Here is a 25693-nt window from a genome sequence, read left to right on the forward strand (position 1 = left end):
CCACTGCGCCACTCGGGAGGCCCAAAATAGGAAACATTTTTCAAATGGATAGTAAGAGTGATCCTTCTCCCTGAAGGGGTTTAGGGGAGGGTGGGCACTGAGCAGAAATGACTCACATATGACCTTGAAGAAATACCTTGCTCTAAGTTACTGGGGAAACTCTTTGGGGCCAGATAAATGTGTTCCTAGAAGTGGTAAGGAGTGCAACAAGGGGAGTAATCGGGGTGCCGTCACAAAGGGAGACTGAGCGATGCAGAGGGCTATGATGAACCAAAACACCCATAGGGTCACAACCCTCAATTTCAGATCCCCCGTTCTTCAAGCATCAGAGACCACAAAATGGCATCTCGGGTGCCTCTTAGAGCATTGTCCTAACACTGCGTGAAAAGGCAATCTTTCTCAGGCTGTTCGGACTTCCCAGAGCTGCACTACCAGTCATACATTTTGACTGAGCACAGCGCGAGAGCGCAACAAATGTCAATCTAGGCTCCTGGGAGAAGAATTAGAGAGCTAGAAGTCTTCACAACAGTGACAGAAGTCTCTTCAGATCAACAAGATGGGACCCAAACAAAGTGATACCGAAATGATTTCTTAAATTAGCCTAAGTACTAGCTAGACATTTCATTCACTTGCATTGCTACTTCTTCATAACAAACTCTGCTCTAAGTTTTGTCCACTGGCAATAGGTCCTTTGGTTTGCCTTTGTTTGAGATCTACCCAGTGGAGGCAGAGGCATTTTCTCTCGCTATGAATGTTTCATATAGGTCAGTCATGCAATGGTAAATAGCATTCATGTTTCAAAGCCCTGTTCACACTCGGTCATCAATAATGGTCAAAACAATATGCTCTATGAATATTTTACTTCTGAAAGAAATGTCTCCACAGAGGGTTTACTTGATGGCTGCTTTGAACAAGTAAAGCCAGCAGCAATTAACATTCTGTGCGATAGTGTCTAGTGTAAACAAAGTCTCTTATCCAAGTCGTGAGTCTCAAAACACTAGTGGAACGTCGAGTGAAAAATGGCATGCAGACATCCATCGATTGGTAATATCATTATCGCCGTATCAAATTAGACAAACACTCATCATGGATGAACGTTAATCATTGCAAATCTACTTTCTGGAGCAGTGCAGAACTAGCTAATCAACTGGCAGGCATCAAACAGTATGCTTGCAAAGAGGTAGTCTGTCAGCCTTCCAATGAGAATTCTTAATGAAGAACTACTGGCAGAGTCAAGAAATCTGAATGTAGCTGCAGAGGAAGAGGATGAAGTCCTTTTCCTATACCACTCAGGGAAGGCACCGCAGCATACTGCACTGTTAGAAAAATTAAAAACGCCTTGACTTACCAAGCAGAGTTAATCTACAGCTGTTCTATACAAACTGTTCTACCCAGAGATGTATTTTTCTGGCAGCTGTCATAACAAGTTTTGTTTCAGTGAAGTTCGCATATTATGCTACTTGGGAAAAGTCCCGCAGCAATCAAATGGGCTACATTCTTTGCTCAGTAAGTTTGAGCTCTACAGATATTAGACAAGACTAATGGAAACGGTAACAGTAGGACTTGTCAAACCCTTAAGTCTTAATCCTCAACCACATTACACAGCAAATAGCCCAGAAATGACTTTTAGGTCAATATTAAAATCACTCCCAACGTTGGTCTGTAGTTTCTATGAATGCTAGTTCAAACTGCATTTGCGACGGGGACAGTTGAGGAACGCAGTGGCATTCAGAAAGAAAATCTACCTCCTCATGGGTTTAGAGACTGAATGATTCCATTAAGCTACGGCTAATGAAGAGACCACCCAGTCCACAGGAAAGGGAGGATCGGGGTGCTGTTGGCCGGAGATAAGACAAGTCCATAGAGAGAGAGAGAGGGATGGAAGGAAGGAGTGAGAGGAGGAGGAGGGGTAATATGTGGTAAGGAGAGAGAGAGGGTGAAGGAGAGAGTGGGAACTGTGTGGGGAAAATAGAGAGGGAGCCACTGGCCCAACGTACAGACACAATCAATACTCGAAGACATGCAGCTCTCGCCCCTCTGCTCAGTACGATGCTTTGAACGGGAAAAGGGGGGAAAATGGGGGGGTGAAAGTAATTGCATTCCTCCTCCCTCAGTAAACTGTAAGGCTATCCAAACTCGAATGACGAAGTGGGTCCTGTATGTCTTTGAGTCTGTAAACGTGAGAGAATTTTTTTTAATGTAAATACGGACAGTGCAAGTGGACTGCAGTAACAAGCAACACAACAGAAATGCCTTGGATGCGACGTGGAGAGGTGTGAAAGGGTTGCCTTGACACTAGCCTCGCCTCCCCCAATGAATACAGATGTAGGAGCCTACAGGCAGAACGAGAGATGCCAGAAACGGAGAGAGAGACGGGTAGGTCCAGCTGAAGTCCATTAAGTTGCATATCCTATCCTCCTCCATTCTTCCTTGGCTGGTTTGTTTTCCTCAGAGAATGCTCCTCCCTCCTCCAGACGTCTCCTGACCTGACTTTTTAAAACACGGCAACAAGCGGCTGCTCGGAACTCCCGCTTCTTCCTCATCAATCTACTGGCCTGGCAGGGCCAGGATCTAAGGTTGACAGCATTCCCTAATCATTCCAGCTACTGGAAATGGCCCCAGTGGGAATAGTGGGAATGGGCCTTTGACTAATGGTGGGAATGTCCCCTTCTCTAACATGGAGAAAAGGGCTGTTGTGATGAAGGGTCAGAAAGTTGATGTAAAACACAAGTGAACCTGACGGTGAGGAAACGGACCTTAGACAAGGTCAGTGATGTCAACTAGTCCCTGCGGTGGTTAGCTAAAGGTGGGGTTTAAATGGCTGCCTTGATCTAGGCTCATCTTCCAACAGATGGAGTCACTCATACGCAACAACGCCAGTCCCTCAACTTACAGTCGCAGACGAATGTTGCGCTGTGACACAAGACAATGACGGCCGTCATGCCAAGGTGTGGTCAGTCTTCCGCTACAGTTCGGCAGAGGAGAGCGGCTGGATGATGAGCAGTGTTGTATCACTGCACACAAAGCCTGAGGGCTGAAGGAACTGACAGGCAGGGTCCTATTAATAGCCGGCTGAGTCACCGGAGCTACATTAGTGAGAGGCTGGCGACTCGCTTTTACATAGAAAACGCATCCATCTCCCCCTGTGCCTGGGCGCCTTGATGTTATGTATAATTAAATACAGCGAAAGCCAAGAGGGGGCAGGGGGAAGCTGTCCTTAATTGGACAGGGAGCTTGAGTAACAAGTTTAGAGAGAAGACCTGCTGGAAAGAAGGCCTGGTTGGTCGGGAAGGCAGGCAATGGTGGAGGTGGACAAAGTTCAGGCTGCTGAAGAGATGTGGGAGTTGGGCTGCATCTGCAAAGGCACCCTGTTCCCTGTATAGTGCAATACTTTTGAGCAGGGCCCTGGTCAAATGTAGTGCACTACACAGGGAACAGGGTGCCATTTGGGGCAAACCCGTGGCCTTCTGAACTGAAGGGATGCGATGTGCCGCTTGCCTTTACTTGGGTGATGACGGAGGTCTCTCAGACGGGGAGGTGGACGGCACAGCGAGCCCGGGCAAGGGGAGACATTTCTAAAACGGCGCAGGGTTTATAAATAGGGGGGAAGTTGAAGCCTGGCGTAACATCTCCCACATGATACACGGTTATAATCAAATGTGAGAAGCGACCTCGGGTTTCCAACGTCTTCAAAACATGGTCAGCTAACTGTGTGTGTGTGAGTCCGCTAACTTCGGCAGCCACTAAATCCTCATGAGATGTCATTGCATTTCCTTGGATAAGTTGTTCCTTACTTTATCACAACATGCAACAAGTTTGTCTGCCTTTCTGCCTCGATTCTTTCTAACAGAGACATTAACATTGTCCTTGTACCCATTGGTTTCCCTCTGCATGCTAAGCGTTAGTCTTAGGAGGCCTTCAGTTCTAGATACGTCGGTAGAGGACATGTGGAGATCGATGGAAGCGTGACAGGTCTGTCTGTATTCAGAATGAATACGCAGTACATCTGAGGACTAGATAACCACAGGGCCCCTTAAAGTGCTCCTTCACATCCAGGGATGCAGACTAACACAATGCGAGAGCATACACACACTCTTTCTAAGGACACTCATATAGCAGTATTAAAAGCAGAAACAGAAAGGAAGCAAGCTTTTACATTTTTAACCTTTATTTAACTAGGCAAATCAGTTAAGAACAAATTCTTTCTTACAATGACGGCCTACCCCGGCCAAACCCGGACGACGCTGGGCCAATTGTGAGCCGCCCTGTGGGACTCCCAATCACGTCCGGTTGTGATACAGCCTAGATTCGAACCAGGGTGTCTGTACTGTACTGACGCCTTAAGCACTGAGGATAAAGGGTAATAAAGAGCCCTTTCATATGCATGTGCAAGACCAGGAGGAGAAAGGCAGGCTCCAAGGAGCCTCTTAGTTTTCTAAAGCCTCAATGTGTGAAGAGCATTCCAGGGCACTGTTTTGTTAGCGGAGTGGGCGAGGCACTATTCAACTGAACCCAGTAACAAGGTTTCCAGGATTAGAAAAATAAAATGTATTTTTCCTACACTGTTTCTTTTGAACTCAAATGGAATTGTGTCAATTTTCACACTGTAGTATAAACATTGTTTAGATATCAATGTACAGTAAAATAATCCAAACCTGTATTAAGTCTATGGGATATCACAGAAATCATACGACAAGGTTCGGTAGGGTCCTGCGTTCACGCATTCCGTATGCCAGAGCCAAGATGGCGGACCAGCTGGCACCAGACTCTGCCTCTGCTGCAAAAACCGCTGGCTGTCCAGCTGTTCGTCGCAGAGCCCTTAGCAGGCAAACCCAGAGACACTAGCATGGCCACCAGACACAAATAAAGTTTCAAGGGCAGGGTGAGGGTGAAGTCGTGGGCTAAAAGTCAGCCTACGCTTCACTAACGACGTCAGTCACGACTCGGATGTGACGCGTGTCTCGAGTAAGGTTGAAGGCATAAAAAGTTAGACTAGCCTATACATGAATGACCTTTGAGCGTTAACGACTAGTCTCAACTAGTTTGGTACCACTGAATGGTGGGAGCTCCTTCAGACAGAGCAGCCTAAGCAGCTCTACTCTGGCCAAGGCCAAGGCATGGAGGGTATCATTACCAGAGAGCTGGTGACAGGCATGACGAGGCAATCTACAGTGAGCCTGACAAATGGGTGAACTGAACCCACTATATTAGATATTTGACAGAATACCAGCCAACTCGGACTGACCAGTACCGTTGTTCAAAACCAAAGTCTACTTAAACAACTCATTCAAGCAACAAAAGGCTCTCCACTCCTTGAACAAACCGCCCGGAGTTATTTCTTTAGTCTGTGCAATACACTGGAGTTTCAGCCGTCTGCAACAACAGAACAAGCAGTAACGCTCCCCTTTCCTCTCTATATTGTGCAGGCGGGGATGCTGTGCTTCTGTCTGCTGTGCAGGGCTATCTTTATTACTACCAATGCTGAGCCTGGCTGCACTCTACAGTGGGTTCACCGCGGGTGGCGGAGAGAGAGCGAGAGAAACTATTTGCACATTATGACATTTGAAATCTCTATATTCTTTTTGGAACTTCTGTGAGTGTAACTGTTCATTTATTGTCTATTTCACTTTTGTTTATTATCTATTTCACTTGCTTTGGCAATGTTAACATTGGTTTCCCATGCTAATAAAGCCCCTTGAATTGAGATGGAGAGAGGAGAGAAAGAGTGGGCAGAGAGGGAGAGAGAGAGCAGGGAGGGGAGGGGTAGAGGCAACGTCGCCTGCCAGCTCATAGCTCACAGGATCCTATGACCGTTATGACTTGCATCTAAGCCTTTCGCCTAAGAAATGCCCACCACTCTCTCCCTCCCCCTCTCTTTATCCTTCCTTCAGTCTGTCTCGCTCTGCATCTCTCTCTTTTGGCATCGCTCTCTCACTCTCAGCACCTGCACCCTCAGAGCAGCGCCAGGGGGACCACACACAGAGAACGAGGGACGGAGGGGTTATGCACAGATTAAACAAACCATGCAGACAGCCGCATCAATTACAGCCGGCCGGTTGGCCATCTATTCACCAGCTGTGTCCGACTGCTTCTGACGACCCAATTACGTGCCGGCTAGGTGCGCAAGCCAGAGCAACAGAGAGATGGGTGGGTGGGTTTTAAAATGGGAGTAGAAACAGATCCTGAGGCTTGGAAAGGAGGACCAGACAGACGTTTAACCAGTTCACATTTCCAACCATGGGATCCCAGCCCAGAACACAAGGCTGTGGAGGTGGGGAGCAAGGGCAGTGTCGCACAGGCATAATTACACAAATTAGAAAAAAATTCTATAATAATTTTTTGGGGGGGAAGGTCTGTTGTCCCTCGGCCACACGGCCATCAAAGCCAGAGACAACTGATCAATGAGGAAGATTGATTCTCATATATATACACATACACACACAGTTAGAGTGAGGGCTGTGGCACGAGGGGCCCATTGAGAAGCATAGCATCAGTTCCTTGAAAACTGTTGATTGAAAATAAACAGTCCAAGTTTCGGTGGAAAAGAGGCGACAGGGTAGCTTAGCCACTCTGGGTTCAGGCTGGCAGCTTAGAGACGCCGGCACAAACACAACGCCCAAATATCTCAAAACTTCTAGAGCAGCTCGGCCCCATGTGGCTCCTGACACAAGTGCTTAGCAATACTAGATCACAGGCGAGATGCAGGGGCCCCGATACGCTACACCTCTGACTCACTTCAAAAACAGACTCCCAAACAAGCTATTAGTGAAGCAGCAAGGAGAAATCAGGCTACGACAACGCAGTCTTGTTTAACCTCAGGCTTACTCATTGGATGTAGTTGTTGGTAATGATGACTCTCAGTTTAATCTGCAGAGTATGTGTGAGTAGACCCTGAGGTACTGTACACCAGAGATGACAACTGAGAAGCAGAGCAGTGTGTATCTGCGTGCGTGTCGAGGGTTTTTAAAGCTGTCACCCCAACTTCAGTTTCTCTCCGGTTGGGGAACATGGCGATGCTTAGGCCCTGTGACACATTCCTGAGGGAGGAGAACGTCTCTTCTTAACACCTCTTGCCCCCGCCTGCCGTGGGAAATGTCAGTGCCTCCAGGCAGCCCTGCTGCAGGTGGGAAGGGCCGTGACTAAACTACGACCTGAGCCAGTCGGTCGTGAGCCTACCGAGCAGGTCTTGGCCACACTGCAGCAGACAAATGCATGCAGCGTTTAGAGAGAGAACTCATATTCACTTGTAAAGGCTACAGTGTCGAGACATGCAAGATATGCATGCGAGAGATCGCCGTGTCATCAATGATGACCAGGCTAATTTATGTTGAAGTACTCGGAAACAAGTCAATGTTTTCCAGGACACTCTGATGAACATTGACTGATAAGGAACCGTGTTTGTTTACCATGATTCGTTGTGGGTAAACAGAACAGAAAACTCGTATTGGTCGATTAGATTAGAGGATATCAAACAAAAAAATCAGGTCAAGAGGAAGTGAAATTAAACAGATGATTCGATAAGACTGCTGCTACAAACCAGAAACATGAAAACCGACCGTACTCCCTGGCTACCGAATCCTTGCCTCTTCATTTTCTTAGTTGGGGACAGAACAGCTTGGTTGGGCCGAACTGCTGGCTGGCTCTCTCCCTCTCTCTGCCCTGGAATTGGTCTGCCTAGAATAGCATGGAGCAGATGCCTTCCCCCCTTCAGTGTTATTTGGAGCCCAAGGGCAATGGAATCCCAGCACCTCTCCCAGGAGTGAGGGAGCAGAGCTCTGGTCCTCGCCTCAGGAGAGAGAGTGGGGGTTGAACGGGGCCGGGCATCAGCTGTCCAGATCACAAATCCAGAGATGAACGTGGCAGCCAGCCGCCCATATAGATATTACAGATATGGTCAAATACGCCAAGGTGCGGGAAGGGAGGCAGGCGCTAGTGAGGCTAGCTAGCGAGACAGCTAACACCAGGCGAACACCGCACGAGTCCATACCCCACAAATCCTTTTGACATGATTTGACATAATTTCGCCATCACTTCTTCCTTGGCTTTGAACTGAAGGGGAGGTCAGTACGTCTGAGGCGAACGTGTTGTGGGTTTCTCTCAGCAGCTGAGCCATAACAGCAGAGAGGAGCTGTTCTTATGTGGGTTCTATTAATAGAGCGTAAAGGAGCAGCAGGACAGATGGTTGTGATGCGCAGCCAGAATACTATGGGTATCCATCGCACTGCAACACTTAGTTGGTGATGGGGACTTACGGTCAGTTTGTGAGCGAAGACCGGATTGTCTACTGATAATGGAAAAATGGGCATTTAGAGCTGGAGGGCGATGAATAAAAGCCTTAAAGAGTATAATCTGTAATAGAAAAAGGACAAGATGGACACCGAAGGATTAGAAGTGGGCGAGGGTGCCATAAAGAGCTCCCAGATAGGACTCATCTCTAGTGAACTTGTTGGGAAAGGAGAGACTGCAGATACAACGGACCGACTGCCCAGTGGCTAACCCTGTCGCCAAGGGCACGTCTTACCCCACGAGGCCCATTGAAGGGACATAACAGGCGGCTCCCCTGTGAGAGCAACACCCCTCTGGGAGTCTGTGTTTCATCCTCTGCTCAAAGCTGTGTCACTGCCCAGCAAGATACAGAGTAAAAACAAGCGTACGGGTCTGTTCAATACCCTGTAACCTGTTCTACTTGGCAGGGAATAGATGGGCGATTAGTCAGAGGGACCTTGGATTTCTAGTGTGCGGGGATAGCGTGAAATTGTGAACGCGGTCCTCATGAATGTACTCTGCCACTAAGGTCATCATGTTGAAGCGTGACACAATACTGACACAATAGAAACAAATAGCTAAATATGTAATAATTCATCCAAAAAGAAAGCCAGAACTCAGCAAGTATTGGAGTGGTAATGTAGGGTGCTTTATTATTCCAGCATAAGACCTGTCGTCTTGCAGTCTACTGCATCAGCAAATATACCATCTCCGGTGCTTCTCCAGGCCCTCCATTTTAACTCTCTCTCCTGCAATGACACCTTGCTGTCAACTGCAATAACGTGAATAGGGCCACTAAAGCGACGCGGCGAGGAGCCTCGCTCGAGACCCCTAAAGACGATTGCTTCGGTGGGCCATGATGCAGAGTCAAGGGATTGCGAGTCCCATTTTGATCTATGTAGCACCAAATGAGTACAGGGTGAAGCTCCTCAAATCCAAAAAGTCTTTTCTGGACCGACCGCCGCAGGCACCTTACTTAATACATGGCTGGGCCCGACCGGCAAGAAGTTGGTAAATGTGTTTACAAGGAGATGGATTTGAGAAATAATCCACTGCAGAGATTGGAGTCTTGGGAGGAGCGTGAGGGAGTTAAGGGAGTCAACTGGCAGTGCACTGATCTCTAAGGCCTGGTGTGGGCTTTTCTCAACATCTCTTCGTTGGCATAAAGGTGGAAACATTTCTTGTGCCTTCTCTGCAAATAACTTGTTTGAAAGTATGATGAATGAAGCAGAGTAGTGCTAAGCAGTTAGCACGCAAGGGCATATACAGTATAAAAACAGCACGCTGGCGAAGTTGAATTTAACAGCCTAAAAATCAGTGCCATCTCATATCCCTTTTATCCAACACTCTTGGAAATGGAAATGTTTTTGAAATGTGACCGAAGACATGACAGCGAGGTTGCAATCTGCGCCTGGCTTGCAGCAAACATCGTAGGCCGCACCTACCAAGAGTGTCACGTCGCCCTGCTTCACATACACAGACACAACCTTACAAACAAACAAAAAGGCCATATGAGCACTCAATTACAACATAGTTTTATACTACATACTTGGCTGATTAACTGCTAAATCCGCAACAGCTTACATGTACCCGTTAGGCTATACAAAAATACTTTGAAGAAAAGCAAAGAACGGATTTATAAACGGACAAAATAGCAAAGCGTTTCCTTTTCGTGGCTTTTGAGATCTAGCCATTAGCTCATCCGCTTTGCACTTGATAGAGTCTCTAGGGAAAGTTGTAGCCTATACTGAGCGAAAGTCCAAGCAGCAAATGGTCCTGGCTGATGGCAGGGGACAGGACACATAGCTGTAATGGGCAGGTCCAGATCATCTTACCCAAAATGGCATGGCAGCAGGATGAGCCAGGAAACTAACACCAAGTCTCAAATATACTGTTGTGTAAGTCTTATTCCCGATAACCATCTCTACTGCAACAGCTGGATGCCTGTTCCGGCTTGGGAAACGAGGTTTGCGTAACCTATGTTGGCACATTTTAATTGGAAACTCAAGCCAAGTCCCTATGCTATTTATATCAGGAGATTGACAGAGTTGAAGGACGATACAAAAGATCCTGGAGATATCCTCAGACAAGGACCGTATTTATGTTTGCGTGCCTACATTTCAGGAGACACATTATTGCTAAGCTATTACAGAGGAAGCAAATATTATGTAACATTATTGCTGAGCGATAGCCAAGATTTCGTTTTTTTGGGGTGGGGGGGTATCGTTATTAAAACAACTAATTGACTGATGTCAGTTCAATTACTTGAATTCCATTCAGGAATTTGAGTGAGCTTAACGCGCCGTTTCTTTAGAGAGAAATCTAATCATTCATGACAGAAATGCTGGCCTGAAGGGGAGTTGTAGTTTGCATTAAGCAAATATTCAACCTAGTTCAGTGCAGAAACCTGGTAATTAACAACAATGACCATAATCAAATTAATTTTATTTCAAATATATTTCAATACATACGACCTTACCGTGAAACACTTAAGTTCTTTAAACAACAATGCAGTTCAAGAAACAGAGTTAAGAAAATCCATTTCACCTGTTCTTTCCGGCTTGGACAGAGATAATTTTACGCATGCTACGTTAGGTTAGATGCACACGGAACGCATGAGAAAGGAATGTACACAACAACGAGAGGAATAGAGACCGTTTGTGAAAGTATGCCTCATCTACTTTGAAGAACCAGAAAAATGATTTTGTCAGGCTAGCCTAGCTAAATAGGATGACTAAAGACCGTACAGACCATATCTCGGGATGGTCTGGCTGGCTGCTATTCCCTGAGCAGAGATGAGATGATGACTTTAAGGAATGAAAAATAATCAAGCCATAAAATAAAAACTTACAATTGAAATATTTTATTATTTCAGTCATTTCCTATTTCTCCATTGACCTGACTGAAAATATTCCATTGTCTCTATGTTTTTGCAATTGATTGTTCTTAATGATTGACTTTCCATTAAAAAATATAGATATTTTTACTGTCAATGTTTCATAATGCATTTAATGTATAATCGAAACCATGATAATTTTTTTATAATCAAACAACCTCAAATCACTAAATCGCTCCGTACTATGGAACATATGATAATGTATTCAGTTAACTGAAGTCAATTAACGTATTTTTGTTAAAATAACTAAACTTTTCAGCAATTATCTCAGCAGCAACACTGTCGCATTAGAAATGACAGAAATGTCTTGTGAAAGCTCCTTGGACTCTGAGGAATGAGCTCTCTTGAAAGCAGAAGCTCCGGGGACTTAAGTTCTAACGTCCAATAGAGACCAAAGAAATACCAGCAATTCCATTCACTGGAGCCAGCTGCTGCCTCCACAGTAGAGTCTGATGGAGTCTGCGTGGCACACCAGCAAGAGCAGTCTCACAACTGGGCATGGCATGGGGGTCCTAGCTACTGTTTGGTTTGGTCTACTGAGCCAAAGTTCTTCCGGAAGGCAGCCAGCGGCAAAGTTTAGACTGTTTCTCAGTTCGGGGCCTGGAACTCTCTCCTTGCAGTTGGTACCATTTTAACACAGCGACAAAGATGCAAAAACAAAAGGAACTTGTTCTTGAACACGACCCACCAAAGAACAAAAGGGGAAGCCTGTAAGGGCCCATTTTGTCTTTTCATACCAAGTTAATCTTACTGGGGGAATGTGTGCAAATTCCTGATAGAACACCTGTATTCTGCAGTATTTTAGTTAGTGGGAGAGAGTGAAAGAGGTAGAGAGGGAAGGCAAAGATCCCCTGATGTGGAGGAGTGGTTGGCATGCCGAGGGCGCTGCACTGCTTTTGGAGGGGGAAACTGCACTCTCGCAACGTGAAGCCAGGGATTAAGCTCAACCGGCAACAGTGGCGTAATCCTACATTCCTATTTATTTTTTATATATATAAACCAATTACTATCCGGAGGCTGCCAGAGGTGGGGCCTTAACTAACTTTTTTCTCCCCGTGTTTGGTTCCCTGTGCCAGGGGTATCTCGTTTCATGCTCCCCTGGAGGCCTAGGTCTGGTTGGTACCAAAAGGTGTATTTCACCTTCAGCTCAACCGATTAAATCCTAATTAGCGTCAAGGCTGAAGTTCCCTAGCAGTTGTAGAAAACAGGGCATAGAACACTCCTTACCAAAGGAGAGGAAGGTAAGGAATGAAGGGAGGTATGAACTAGAAAGAGGGAGGGAGCAAGAGAATGAGAGAAAACAGAAGGTACCCAGCGGGACACATTATTTACAGTTATAACACCCTCAACGGCGTTTTACAGCCCACAACACAACTGAAACATTACACGGTACAAATGAACACTTGTCGGATGGAGGTCAAGACATTCTGCATTCATGAAATTCTTGCGGAGAATCACCTCACAAACATAGCCTTTTAAAGGGCCAGGGTACCGGGTCCAAAACAACCACTGAGTTAAACAAGGGCGATAGCCATCATATGCCTGGACAGTTGCTCATCCCGCTTTGTGATGTGTGCGTTGACTGTGAACCTAGTTTGGTCTCCCTTTTTGTTAGTCATGTGGTGTAACAGAGGAATATAACAGTCTGTTTTACCTTGCAGAAAATGATTATGGTGATTATTATGAGTGCCACTTGAATCCCACTGGACAGTGAGCGATACACTTACAAAGAGAAACATCTCTTTAATTCTGACTCTGTGGCCAGGAAAGACAGAGCATAGTGGATATTATCCTGCCTAGCCACCCCCTTAGATCCCTTTCGGCTCCGATTTTGAACCTGCAGCTAGTTCGTAAACAGAGCTAATGAAGGACAAATTACCATTCTGATCCCTTTGTCTCTGAGCTGTTTTACCCAGTGGCTGGCTTTGATCTCAGACAGCAGAGAGAGAGAGGGGGAGAGCAAGAGACAGGGGGAGAGGGATAGATGGAGCAGGCAGGGAGAGGGAGGAGGTAAAGTGGTGAGGGAGAGCGAGAGGGGGCAGGGAGAGCGAGAGGGGGCAGGGAGAGAGAGGGAGAGAGCGGGGGCAGGGAGAGAGAGCGAGAGAGCGAGAGGGGGCAGGGGGAGAGCGAGAGAGCGAGAGGGGGCAGGGGGAGAGCGAGAGAGCGAGAGGGGGCAGGGGGAGAGCGAGAGAGCGAGAGGGGGCAGGGGGAGAGCGAGAGAGCGAGAGGGGGCAGGGGGAGAGCGAGAGAGCGAGAGGGGGCAGGGGGAGAGCGAGAGAGCGAGAGGGGGCAGGGGGAGAGAGGGAGAGCGAGAGGGGGCAGGGAGAGAGAGGGAGAGCGAGAGGGGGCAGGGAGAGAGAGGGAGAGCGAGAGGGGGCAGGGAGAGAGAGGGAGAGCGAGCGAGAGGGCTGCAGGCCCCTCAGTCACTGTTTTAGCTGTGTCCTCTCCATCCTTCACTCTGTCCCTCAACTCCCTCTGTGAAAGCTGCAGAAGAGGAGGTGTAAAGAGGACAATTTTATTCTCTCAATCTTTCATGTCCTCTCCCATCCTTCCCTCAGCAACCCCTATAAAAAGAGCCCTTCGTCTAAGCTCCAAGGCATTTTTACTATGATGTAGCCAACACCCAAACATTGAGGTGCCAGTCTAATTTGACAAGAAAATACCAATGCTGTTAGCTGTAGTCAATTCAATTCCCCCAAGTGAGGAAGTTTTTTTAAGGATTTACATCAGTACAATGTCACAAAAGTGCAAATTGCCCATCAAGGGCTGCCAACATTTCCCACGTCACAGACAGGGGGTACAAAAGCTGTGCTAGGTCTGATTCCTTACAGGGGAACAACTATAAAAAAGGTAGTGTGGGCCGCAATTCAATTTGGCAGGATATCAGCTCAAAATGGCAGTCAAAGCCTTGGTCAGCCTTTCACAAGTGTGCACCTTCTCCACTTGTTGCCGCAGTGCACCACAACACACACACATACATACATATATATATATATAAATAAATAAAAAGCGCGTACGTGCAAGGATGCTGGGCTGGTACGAGCATGGCGTAAGCGGTGCATAAAGAGACCGGGTTCTCAAAACGGAAGCCGGTTTCGCGGCAGGATATGCTTGCCTAAACACGACAAAAGTTATTTTCCTACGCCCATTTTTTCCTCGAAACATTAGGACGGCCTAATTTAAGTTGCTAAGCATAAGGAGTAAAGCCGCAGGCCAGTTGTCGAGGTGTAACGTTCCATCGCGTCAGATATCATTGAACTGTCCTGGCCGTCACTTACTAAACCCCCCTCCTATCTAGCAGCACCTCTCCCATTAATCGGATGACATCATTGAAACACGTCAGCAGTAAAAGACTACTGAAGGGAGAGGACATCAAGAGCCTTTGTCTTTTACGCACTTGTCCCTATAAAACGTTGAACTTTACGTTCTTGAAACATCGACAACTGATATTTCCTTGGACTACGGAAGCTGCCAGGTGTTTATCCCTGCGATCAATACGTTTGGTCACCGTCTCCTAAACATAATCTATAAATAGAGAGATACCATGCAGCCTTTTTATGGTCACACGTAGGAGTCCTGAACGGCGCTTTGGGCGAGGCTGCCCGAGCACATGACTGCATCAACAAGTGCATTGTTGCGCCCAGCAGTCTACCCAGGACACACGTCAGCATAAAAAAACGGATTTTAGAGACACACTGAATACTTAAACAAATAAATTGGTTGAAAGCCATTTTTGCCGAAGTAGGCACATGATTAAGGATTGGGTAGTGTGCATTTGTTAGCATTACACAACATGGTATAACGTAATTGTGACAAAACCCTTAGTAAAAGTCCCCGGGGAACAGGGTATTCTAGCAAACCGACAAGCTATTGCGCTCATTCACGTGTCGGCAATACAGTTTTCATATTATGAAACGCTTTGACAAGAATAAAACCTGTCACTGCATTTACGGTCAAGGACAAGTGCCAACACTTACTCTTTCCATCTTGATTAAATGAAACAAGACAACAGTACATGGTAACAAATGACTGTTTGTTGACTGAAGTGGGAAGAGATGTAGTAGGTGGGGTGGGTTATTCCTAACCAGATACCGTGTTTATATCCACGTTGAGAAGGCTTGTGTGTCAGAGGTCAGAACTATTTTTGAGACAGCCTCCACTGTGCTTCACTTTGACAAAATACAACCCAGGGAAGAAACAAGACTCTTGTTGAACATTTCAAAAACAAAAAGAAAAGTCACCAGAGCAGAAACAAAGAGACGACAAACAAACAACCTCTGCCAGATGGAGACAAAAACTGTCACCTTGATTAACTACAAACACAACAACACTGAGAGACTGATACCGTGCAACTCAACAGAAGAGAGGAAACGGGGAAGAGACCTTGACGCTAAAACAGAATCACAGTTGCACTAGTAACGCAGACAGTTTTGCTTTCGTCAGTCCCGTCTCACAGATGAGCCAGCAGGGTGCGGAGTGACCCCTTGACATTTTATGTGGGTGACAGGCGAGATTCCTCGCTCATGTCTGTAAGCATCTGGCCAACCCCAACCCCCCCTTAACACACCTTGGGCCCAAGCCCGGCAGCACTCACCCGTCTGCGACAGAAGGGCAGCCCCTGAGTGATGATGTTGATGCTGAAGATCCGGAGCACTTTCTGCGGGGGCAGTGGAGGCTCCTTAGCCACCTTGACCACCACCTTTGGGTCTGCCACTATGTCCAGGGCCTGGCTTTCTGGTATTGCCAGGGGGGCCTTTTCTTTCCCAGAGGCCTTGGGCATCTTCTTCCGGGATCCGGAAGATGCGAAAAGGGGTATGGGGCAATGCCTCAGCATTGCAAGAACACGGGCTAGTAGGTCATATCCCAGAGGGGGAATCAGGGGCGGGTCGGCTCAGGGAGCAGGTTGTCGTACAAAGTCGCCGGGGGGAATTTGACTCTTCTCTCTGGAGCTCTTGAAAACACTAATACAACCCTCACGGTGCGCTGTTGATGCTGGTCTGTCCAGTCCGAGCTCGCTCCCCAGCTCATCAACCCCCTTTAAAATATCCCAGGGCGTGATGTCACCGCTGCGGTCCCTGCCAGGCAGAGCAGCTGTCTGCCATGCCTCAGGATAGGCCACGCCCCCTCGGAAGGACGAGTCACTGTGGAATCCGGCTCCCTGACCCCCCTGGGGAGGAATGAGTTCCACCGGTTGTCCAAAACTGCAGTTATGAGGAAGCTCAATGGGGTGACATGTGCAACCCCCCCTAGACCAGCCCCCCCTGTCCTGTCTGCTCCTGCCTGACTTACCACTGTAATCAGCTGCTTTCACATGGTCTCTTAACGCAGTGATTCCCAAACTGTGTTTTTAGGAACTCAGTCGGGCTTTCAACTTACTCTTGAAAGTTGTAATAGTAGAATGCACAAGGTGACATTTCTATATTGGGTAGTGCATCAGCAGTTCCTCTTGTCATGTCAGCTATCTACAATTTGTCAGAAATGTCCAGATCAGCTAGTCCGTGTCAGGTAACTTTTTTTTGGGGGGGGGGGGGGGGGGGGGCAAAATGTTACAGTATCGCAGTGGGACATGACACCGGTCATAAACAGTGACAGTTTATGCCAACTCATGTCAAGCAGATCAATACTGTTAGCACATAGCATATTTAGGCTCGAACAACAGGTCAAGAGAATGTTCCTCACACTCAGAATTACTTAGGCCCATGTTTATGAATGCCTGATGCCGTCGACCACATCAAATCGAAAGTAAGGGTTAACAGAAAGTCTAACTCTTCCGTGCTGCCGGCCAGGGAGTTACGGCATCATAGTAACCTTGACTATGATGCTGAAGCGGATGAAGGATATTTAGGGCTGCCGTTCACACAGCAAATCAAATTTATTTATAAAGCCCTTCTTACATCAGCTGATATCTCAAAGCCCTGACAGAAACCCAGCCTAAAACTCCAAACAATGCAGGTGTAGAAGCACGGTGGCTAGGAAAAACTCCCTAGAAAGGCCAGAACCTAGGAAGAAACCTACAGCAGACAGATGTTGGAATGTGTGTCACTTCATCAAGGCTTTATTTGTCCTGGAGTCAGGATGGATAGGCTTTAGGCCTACAGACACTCTGATGAAGGCATAACTGCCGAAGCGTTACCCTGTCCGGCAGAAAATAAAAAAAGGTGAAATGTTGGGGGGGGGGGGGGTGGGGGACGTCTTTGTCAAATTTTTTAAATAAACTTTCTGGAGTGCGGCCGTTTCCCAACGTTTCTTGAACTTGGGATTTCATTTGAAGGTCTAAATCTCCCTTAGAAGAGCAGGAGAAGTTCTCCAACTTTTTTTAATTGCCTCCACTTCTTCTTGTTCGGGGACGATGTTGTCCACAGAATGTGCTGCTGCATGCCGGCTAGGACATTTCTCAATATAGTGTGTCAACCTATTGGGAATAGACTCCATTACCATACCCACATAGGTCACACATCTCAGCACGTGGACCTTCCTCAAATTCTAATCAAAAGACTGGAGAAATAAATAATTGCTATGGGAAAATTCAACTACAGAAGAAGAAACAGGTCTGGATCAGTGGGGATTACAGAGTCTTCACAACTCTGCAGAACTGACTGACAACAAAGAATGCTGACTCCCCCCTACGCTGCCCTTCCCTTATCAATAAAGATGTCATGAAAAACAAAGCCCTAGTCCTCTTGAACAGAGAGGCCTCTTCATTTTGTGTTGCTTCTGGATGTTGGCAGGCAACTGAATAATTCATAGATACAAAAGAACTCTCCACTGTATGAATGTGTGATTCTAGTCTGAATGCGGAGCTAGCAGCATTAGTACCTTGTCCCACTGAGGTTTAGTGTAAACAGTCAAGAGTGCAGACACGTGGATACAAGCAAGGCAGGCCCATTGGTGATAAAGGACCACAGAGACACCAGCAAAACTGCTCGTTTCCCGAACACATCCTGAATAGGCTACAGAAAATGTATCTCCCATGTCTATATTCCGGCTACATGAGCTTTTTGGCTAATCTCCAACTACCAAACGATGTGCCATGGACCCAGTGCTGAGGCTTATGTCTGTTAACATGATAGGCCCAAGGTAAACGGTAGGAATGTCAGCCATGAGGGATTTAACCTTGGGGCCTGGGGAATTCAAGCCCAAAGCCTTCGGTTTGAGGGAATCTCTTATCCTGAATGCCATACAGTTTTATAAAGCCTCCAGAGGGATATTAACTTCCAGGCCTTGAGGAGATTTAGAGGTCAGGGTTTAAGGTAGAACGGGGGATGGGAGATCAACTGAGCGGTACTATAAAAAGGTTAATAGTTGTGGTTACAGTTAAAGTGGACGCCAATATGCTAACTACGATGGGCTATATAAGCCCATAGGATCTTAACCTACAGTCTGATCTTCTTAATGAGAATATGCTAGGTTTACCTGCATGGTGGTAACTCATCCTCAGTAAACAAAGCAATTGACTTGCTCAAGCATTTTGGGCAAAAGCAATGAGCACACACACACCCTGTCAGAAGAGCTATTCCAGAACACACTTCACTCCTGTAGTCTATACCACGACCGTGCAACGGGGTCCCTAAGGTTGCATTCTGTGAGGAGAAAGCTCCGAAACGCTGATGTGTCAAAGGTCAAGCCTTTTTGGACCTCGAGTTACTCAGCACACTTACAAATATTTCTGACCATGACAGCCAATGCTGCTAGGACTGGGACCTATATTACTGAAACTAAAACTCCAAGAAGAAGTCGAAATATGGCTAAAAACTGAGGCAACATATTGGAGGATGTTAGCCTATGACTTAAAGATGGAATCCGCAGTAGGGGGAAACGGTGCCACTGGCCGCCCCACCTCCGTTGTCGTTTTTGTCGGCGAGCTGAGAAGCGTGGCGCAGCACGGTCAATTGCAGTACATAGTGTCCTTCTATGGCACATGCAAGGATTTTCAGGGAGGAAAAAAAAAGGGTGCTGTTTGCAGTAACTTTTTGGATGTTGTAATATCCCAAATGGACATGGCTATTTCACCATTAAAGATCCCAGCTTTATTTAAAGTGCTTAATGCGTCAGGCCAACTTGTGTTTTAGAAGACATTAGACTAAGGACGCTTGCAAATCCATTAAAATACAAAACAAATACGGTATATCAGACTATTCAGAAACAGGAACCTGTTTACACGTAACCGTAGCAACACATTCCCTTATTCACACATCTGGAAGGCTCTGACAGCCAAATCAAACAAAGCATAACAAGGATCTTCTGGGCTTGTATGGTGACTGGGCATGATGGATCGCTGGGAAGGCTTAGCTCACACCGGACCACACACAGACCGTTTCCTCGCTGTTTACATTGTAACACACTTGCAGTCACACCTCCCTTGCAACAGTGAGTGACTAGCCGTACCAATCTATACAACACATGCTAGAACACAAAGTTGATGAATGAGTAATCACACACACACACACACACACACACACACACACACACACACACACACACGCATTTCGCTACACTCGCAATAACATCTGCTTACCATGTGGATGTGACCAATAAAATTGGACTTGATTAGATTTTGAATGAGTAGTCCAGCCCCTTGAACAGCGACAGCCTGCCACTGTGTACAAGTGCGGGTTGAGGTTCCTTCCTGTTTACATTAGCATCTCCGCTGGGCATAAACACCAGCCGACAGCCAGCGATTACGGTCGCAGAAGCCGTTACCCTATAACAATAGCATTGAAGATACAAACGTTAAAATGACTTTCACATGGATCGGACGCCGGAGTAAAGAGAAAGGGAGATACCTAGTCATTTGGTACAACAATGCATTCAACTAAGAACATTCTACACAGTATTTGAAAAAGAGTTTGGCCTAGAGAAAATAACATCCACATAGGATTAAGAATAACACTTCTGGTTGGTGTTTGATTAGTTCCTAAGAAAAACAGCTGAAGTTTAAATAGACACTGTTGGGACATAGGGCTGTGTTCAGCTCTGCAGAGGCACAGGCCCATTTCCATATCCTAATTGCTAGACATTGTATTGCTTCAAAATCTGAAAACATCCATGGAGGTAAGTCAAAAAGCCAACAGCTATTTAGCAGATAGAAGACGAGTGGCAGTGCTTCCTGTTGCACTACTGGCCTGGGAGCAGCAACATGTCAATTCTGTCAAGAGCGGTTTAAACCTGCCTCCAGTCTATCCAATATGAATCCAGACCTTCTCACCCATATTCAGTATATACACACACACACACACACACACATACTAAAAGTGCAACAGAAAGCTCATTTGAGAGAACAATAACTAGCTGAAGAACATAAAAATTGCAAGCAGCCATTCATCTTTAATGTCTAGGGCTGCTTGTGTGAGAAATAGTCCTTAAAACACATTTCTCCAAGGACAAACAAATGACAAATTGGCTTGGTCCGGGCACACACAGGCATGTGTGTATATATATATGCATGCAAGCCTATCTCATAATCCTGAATGGCCATAATGTACAATGGAAAGTTAGGATGTGTTCTAAAAACGCGGTGCCCAACGCCCTATGCTCAACGAGGCGGGCGTCCCCAAAAATAAGGGCACTGTGGCTTTGCCACTGGGGCCTAATAATTTCCCCAATGCTCACTCCCGACGCAAAGAGGCCTGGGGCCAAACAGTTGTCAACAGAGAGACATTCCAACCTAATCCCGGGTGGCGAGGGTCATAAAGCTGTGGCGCTCGTCAGCCAAGCCGGGTGGCGAGCAACAGAGGCTCTGCTGCTACAGGGGTGAGGCAGGCGACAGGGGAAATGCCAAAGTCAATTTGCATAGAGATGGAAATGGGTGAGGGAGGTAGGGACGAGAGGACGTGTGTGCGTGGGGGCAGTGTGTTCAACGAGCCAAATGTTTATCCGTGTTACTCAGTGATCCCAACTGTTCGGCTCCACTCTACCTCTCGACATGTCGTGTCTGGAGTGTGCCTGTGAACTGCCACAACTACAGAGGGTTGAGAGGTATGGCCCAGAGTAGGAGGTGTGTGTGTGTGTGTGTGTATGTGTTTTCCGCCAATTTAATGAGCACCTTTGCATTCACCACACAGTGTTTGAGATGAGGTCGTTTAAAAGCTGGGATTGAGTTCATGCTTCCTCTTTAAATGAACAGGTTGTCAGTGAAATAAACAAATCTACTGTAGGCCTACACCAGACAGTAGAATTCATCCCAGCGCTCATCAAGTCCTCAGCCGTTGACCCTCATCGTATCCACACAGCCGACCTCTCCCAGTACCTCCATCCCCCTGCATTGTGCACCAAGGTGGCTCTGTGTGTCAGAGGCTCTGACACTACCCCAGAGGAGCAGACAGGGTGGGCCTACACACACCACACACACACACACACACACACGGCTGAATGAGGCTGTCCAGTGACAGTGGGTAGCAGATGTGAAATAGCTGTGTATGAAGCCAGGGATGCTGCTCTGGCAGCACAGCTGCAGCAGACAGTCGGAGCTTATGGAACTCCACAGCCAGAGCACTGCCTTCCTCTGGTGGACATTGTTGGAACTGCACCAGGATTCTCAGCAGTTTTCTATGCCATGTTTTATTCAGGCTACATTGAAATCCAAGTTTATTTGTGCCACACACAGATTAGCAGATGTTAAAACAGATGTTAAAGCAGGTGCAGTGAAATGCTTTGTGACCGTGTAATACCATCTTACAGAGATTTCTGCACAGGAAGCTTGATCCTCAGTCCCTCTTTCCCAGAGACGCCCTCTAAAGGGGAGTCTTGTGGGGTTTGGATGAAATAGACTGGCACTCGGGTGGAATCATGAGTCGCATAGCAACAGTTACCAGGGTCAGGATTTTTATTAAAACATCCAACCAGCGTGGGAGGGAGGGAGGTTGACATGAAGCAGGCTGCCTGTCACCTACAGACCACACAGCCATCAGCAGCCAGGGCCGTTGTCATAGAGACCTGGTGCCATAGCCAATCATGCCTCCCACACCACAGTAGGGGTCCAGATACAGTGGTGTGCATCACACGAGCCAGGTCCAATGATTCAAGTCTGGTCAGTGACGTCGCCGTTATTATTGGACGTTGTAGCTAGCTCACAATGCCCTCTGACGATGAGTTCAATTAACGTGAAGCTCCATGTGTCCAGGCCGGCCAGGTTTCCATGAGAACCAGCGTAAGATTGCGTCGGCGAGGGCTGAGGCGCCAGCAGCAGGAGAGTTGGACGGGAGTTCAGCTGCATTTGCCTTGGCGTGGGCGGACGGGTGCACGTGGCCTTTTGCGGCTCAGCTCTGCCAGGTCTCTCCCGTCTCTGACGGGCAGCCGGCGTGTGGGAAAACACCACGTACACTACGACAGGCTGGCTCTCAGAGTTAATTACACATAACAGGTGGGAGAGAGGGAGAGGGAGGACAAAGCGGAACCACCTCCATCGCAGAAGTCAGGCAGACCTGAGTTTAGAGCTGTTCAGGGGTATACTTATTCATTTCCTGTACCGCCATATGCATATCCCTTGACATTTATCCATATGATTGGATGCAAAAATGTACTTCAGCTCACACGCTGGCAGACGTTTGATTGCAAGCAGGCAGACTTCTTAAAGTAAGCGTGTGGGCTGAAGTGTCCAAAATTTGCAAGTACAGACACCGGGCAGCACGACAGGCAGAGTGTTCCTGTGGCCTGGGCCAATAAAGCAGGCCTTGGCGGAGGCAGGCCAGGCCTTGGCGGAGGCAGGCCAGGCCTTGGCGGAGGCAGGCCAGGCCTTGGCGGAGGCAGGCCAGGCCTTGGCGGAGGCAGGCCAGGCCTTGGCGGAGGCAGGCCAGGCCTTGGCGGAGGCAGGCCAGGCCTTGGCGGAGGCAGGCCAGGCCTTGGCGGAGGCAGGCCAGGCCTTGGCGGAGGCAGGCCAGGCCTTGGCGGAGGCAGGCCAGGCCTTAGCGACGGCAGGCCAGGCCTTAGCGACGGCAGGCCAGGCCTTAGCGACGGCAGGCCAGGCCTTAGCGACGGCAGGCCAGGCCTTAGAGACGGCAGGCCAGGCCTTAGAGACAGACTAATGTCTCTCCCAAGGTCAAGGAGGAAAGCCATGGCTGAGCTGCGGCAGAGTGCAGCCCTGTCCTGGAGATGGCAGACCATTTCCAACCGGTCTCCACAGAACATAACATGGAGCCCACTGGGTCTCCTGTAATGAGGTGGCCCAAAGAGAAACATGACAGGAAAGGGAGGGAGAGCGGGATAGAGAGAGAGAGAAAAGGGCCCCGTTTCGTTCAGACTTCATAAGTGCCCTAGTTTTACAAAAGCACAGTAGCAAAGCACAGATAGATAAGGTAGATAAGAGCATACTGTGGAACTAGTCAATGTCACTACTGCTACATTAACAACACAAAGCTGAGGCTATGGAACCCTGACCTGTTCACCGAACATGCTACCTTGTCCCGGACCTGCTGTTTTCCACTCCCTCTCCAACTCTGAATGTTCGGCTATGAAAAGCCAACTGACATTTACTCCGGAGAACTAGGAGAGATAAAAGGGAGGAAGAGATGGAGGGATGGGCGATTGAGATTGCCTCGATGCAATGGGTTGTTGCAACTCCGACAAAATGATGCCATCTATCTAGGGCTAGCACTTTTAGCTGGGTATCCAGGCCTCTGTAGCCTGAGGCGAAACACACACAGGAGGACCCAGGAGCCATCTTGTTGCTATCCATAGCGTAGGACTGATGGATGAGGCAATCAGCATTGACATTCTCCTCAGGCCTGGCTAGAGCTGGCCTGCTTTGTTAGATCAAACCAACAGGAAAAGCATTAGTATTTAGCCTAACAAGGTTCCAGTTCTCTCCAAAAACACAATTTACTGGCAAAAATACATCCATAAAAGAGCATTTGAACACAGAGCTCCATTGCATACAGAATAAAAGAGATTAAAATGGAGTGAGCATTTAGCTTCCATGAGGCATAGACTGCTCATTAACTCTCCAGAGAGTAGGCTAAGTTATGGGTGAACTCCAAAGACCGAGAACCAGTGTTCATCACACCAAGTCAATGCTACATTACGCTAGCCGTCGACTAGTAAGCCAAATAATATTGTCTGGATTTAACTAACTTTCAACTCCAAAGTATAACTGTCTGAAATGTTTTTTCATGCTCTTATTTTCAGACTTAGCTTAAAGCTACAAACAAGGTTGATGGACAGCAGTTGAACAGCCCCCTCCATTTAAAACACTTCAGAGTGATTTCTCATTATTGAGACACACGAATCGAAATGTTCTTAAGTTTGAAGGTTGAGGTAGAAACTTCTAATGACTTAGACCCATTGAGTTTATTAAACACTGAAAATGGGAGCCCAAAAACAGTTTTTCCTCTGATCCTCTATTCCTAGCAGGCTTGGATCAACACGCTGGCATTCCTGAGACAGCTGGGACGGTTCCCTGCTGGGTGTGTGGATGCTTTTGAGTAGGCTACATTACCGTCCGTAGAATCAGTAGAGTAGGCGTGTGGAGGCTATTTTGTTTGAAGGACGCGTGTGCAGAGCTCCAACCAGGCGACGCAGAGCTCCAACGTGACAGCAAAACAACAACCTTGGCTGCGTAGCTTTGAAGCCAGCAGGGGCCCGGCTCAGGAGAATAGCAGTGCATCGTCTCCAGTAAAAGGGCATAGTTAATTAGGCCGGTATCAAATATTCAAACACCATGTCTGTGATGTGCCCGCTCCGGGCGGCACAGTACAACCAACAGATGGGTCAGAGGGAGGGGGGACAACGCTGCTGGTCTCAGCCCAGGCTGGCCTCCCCTCACCTGGGGAACAGACAGGAATATGACCCAGCACCCCTCCAGAGAACCAGGGGGCAACTATGTCCCGATTGATTGAAGCCACCAGACTTGATTTCTATGATCAGTGCAAGTGGGCTTTATTTTGAGTCATGGTTAAGAGGATGGAGGAAGTTTGAGTAGGTTTCTACAGGAAGTCCAAACGGTAGCCTAGCAACACAGTAAACATTGATTGTTTTTTACGCGACGTCTCAATGTTATGAGAAGTATAAATTCTCTACGCAATAACTTTTCAATATCGGGGCATTTAAGCCACTTAAACGACTCGAATCCATCCCGGAGTCTTAATTCTTCTGCTAATGCGAGCGCTGCTCATCAGAACTTGTGAGCCCTTCTTTTTCATCCGCAGCAGAACCAACAAAAAAAGAACTGAGTAATCCATGAGGAAAGAGAAAGAGACGGGTGCCTTTAAGTGTTTGCATAGCAGGTAGCATAGCTACTCACACTGCAGAACAGATGTCAGTCACAGTGTGGTGGAGCAGCAGGGTTACACCAACAGCGTTGCTTCCTCTGCTGCACACAGAGTTCCTCCATTGATTTATTGGGGAAATCCCTCTCCTCTGTCGCACCGGAGACTCACAGAGAGACTGGCATAGCAGGGGCCACGGGCGCACAACCAGATTTCCGCCGCGTGGTAAGGCAACACTCAACTGTTGTATCATGTCTCGGGTTGTATCATGGGTGGACATAGCTGCCTGTGTTACTGAATGTACGACCAGATTTCTGTGCCGAAAGGCAATACT

The 25693-nt window shown here is 47.4% G+C and overlaps 1 protein-coding gene across 5 annotated transcripts in view; it reads right to left on the reverse strand.

The window, feature by feature from the left end:
* LOC106602374 (F-box/WD repeat-containing protein 7) overlaps positions 1–25693 on the reverse strand; it is a 189949-nt gene that overhangs the window by 72579 nt on the left and 91677 nt on the right. The window contains exon 1 of one of the 5 annotated variants that reach the window (XM_082974179.1): positions 15756–16188. The exons of 2 other annotated variants lie outside the window; for them this stretch is intronic. In XM_082974179.1, coding sequence (XP_082830305.1) covers positions 15756–15995 — 240 coding nt within the window. In that variant the 5' untranslated portion in view covers positions 15996–16188. Of the gene's footprint in view, positions 1–15728; positions 16189–25693 lie in introns of those variants that run through there. 2 more of the 5 variants (XM_082974177.1, XM_082974178.1) reach the window with 2 other exon arrangements.

This window comes from Salmo salar, chromosome 04 (assembly GCF_965601325.2).
Source record: "Salmo salar chromosome 04, fSalSal1, whole genome shotgun sequence".
Classification (NCBI taxonomy): domain Eukaryota; kingdom Metazoa; phylum Chordata; class Actinopteri; order Salmoniformes; family Salmonidae; genus Salmo; species Salmo salar.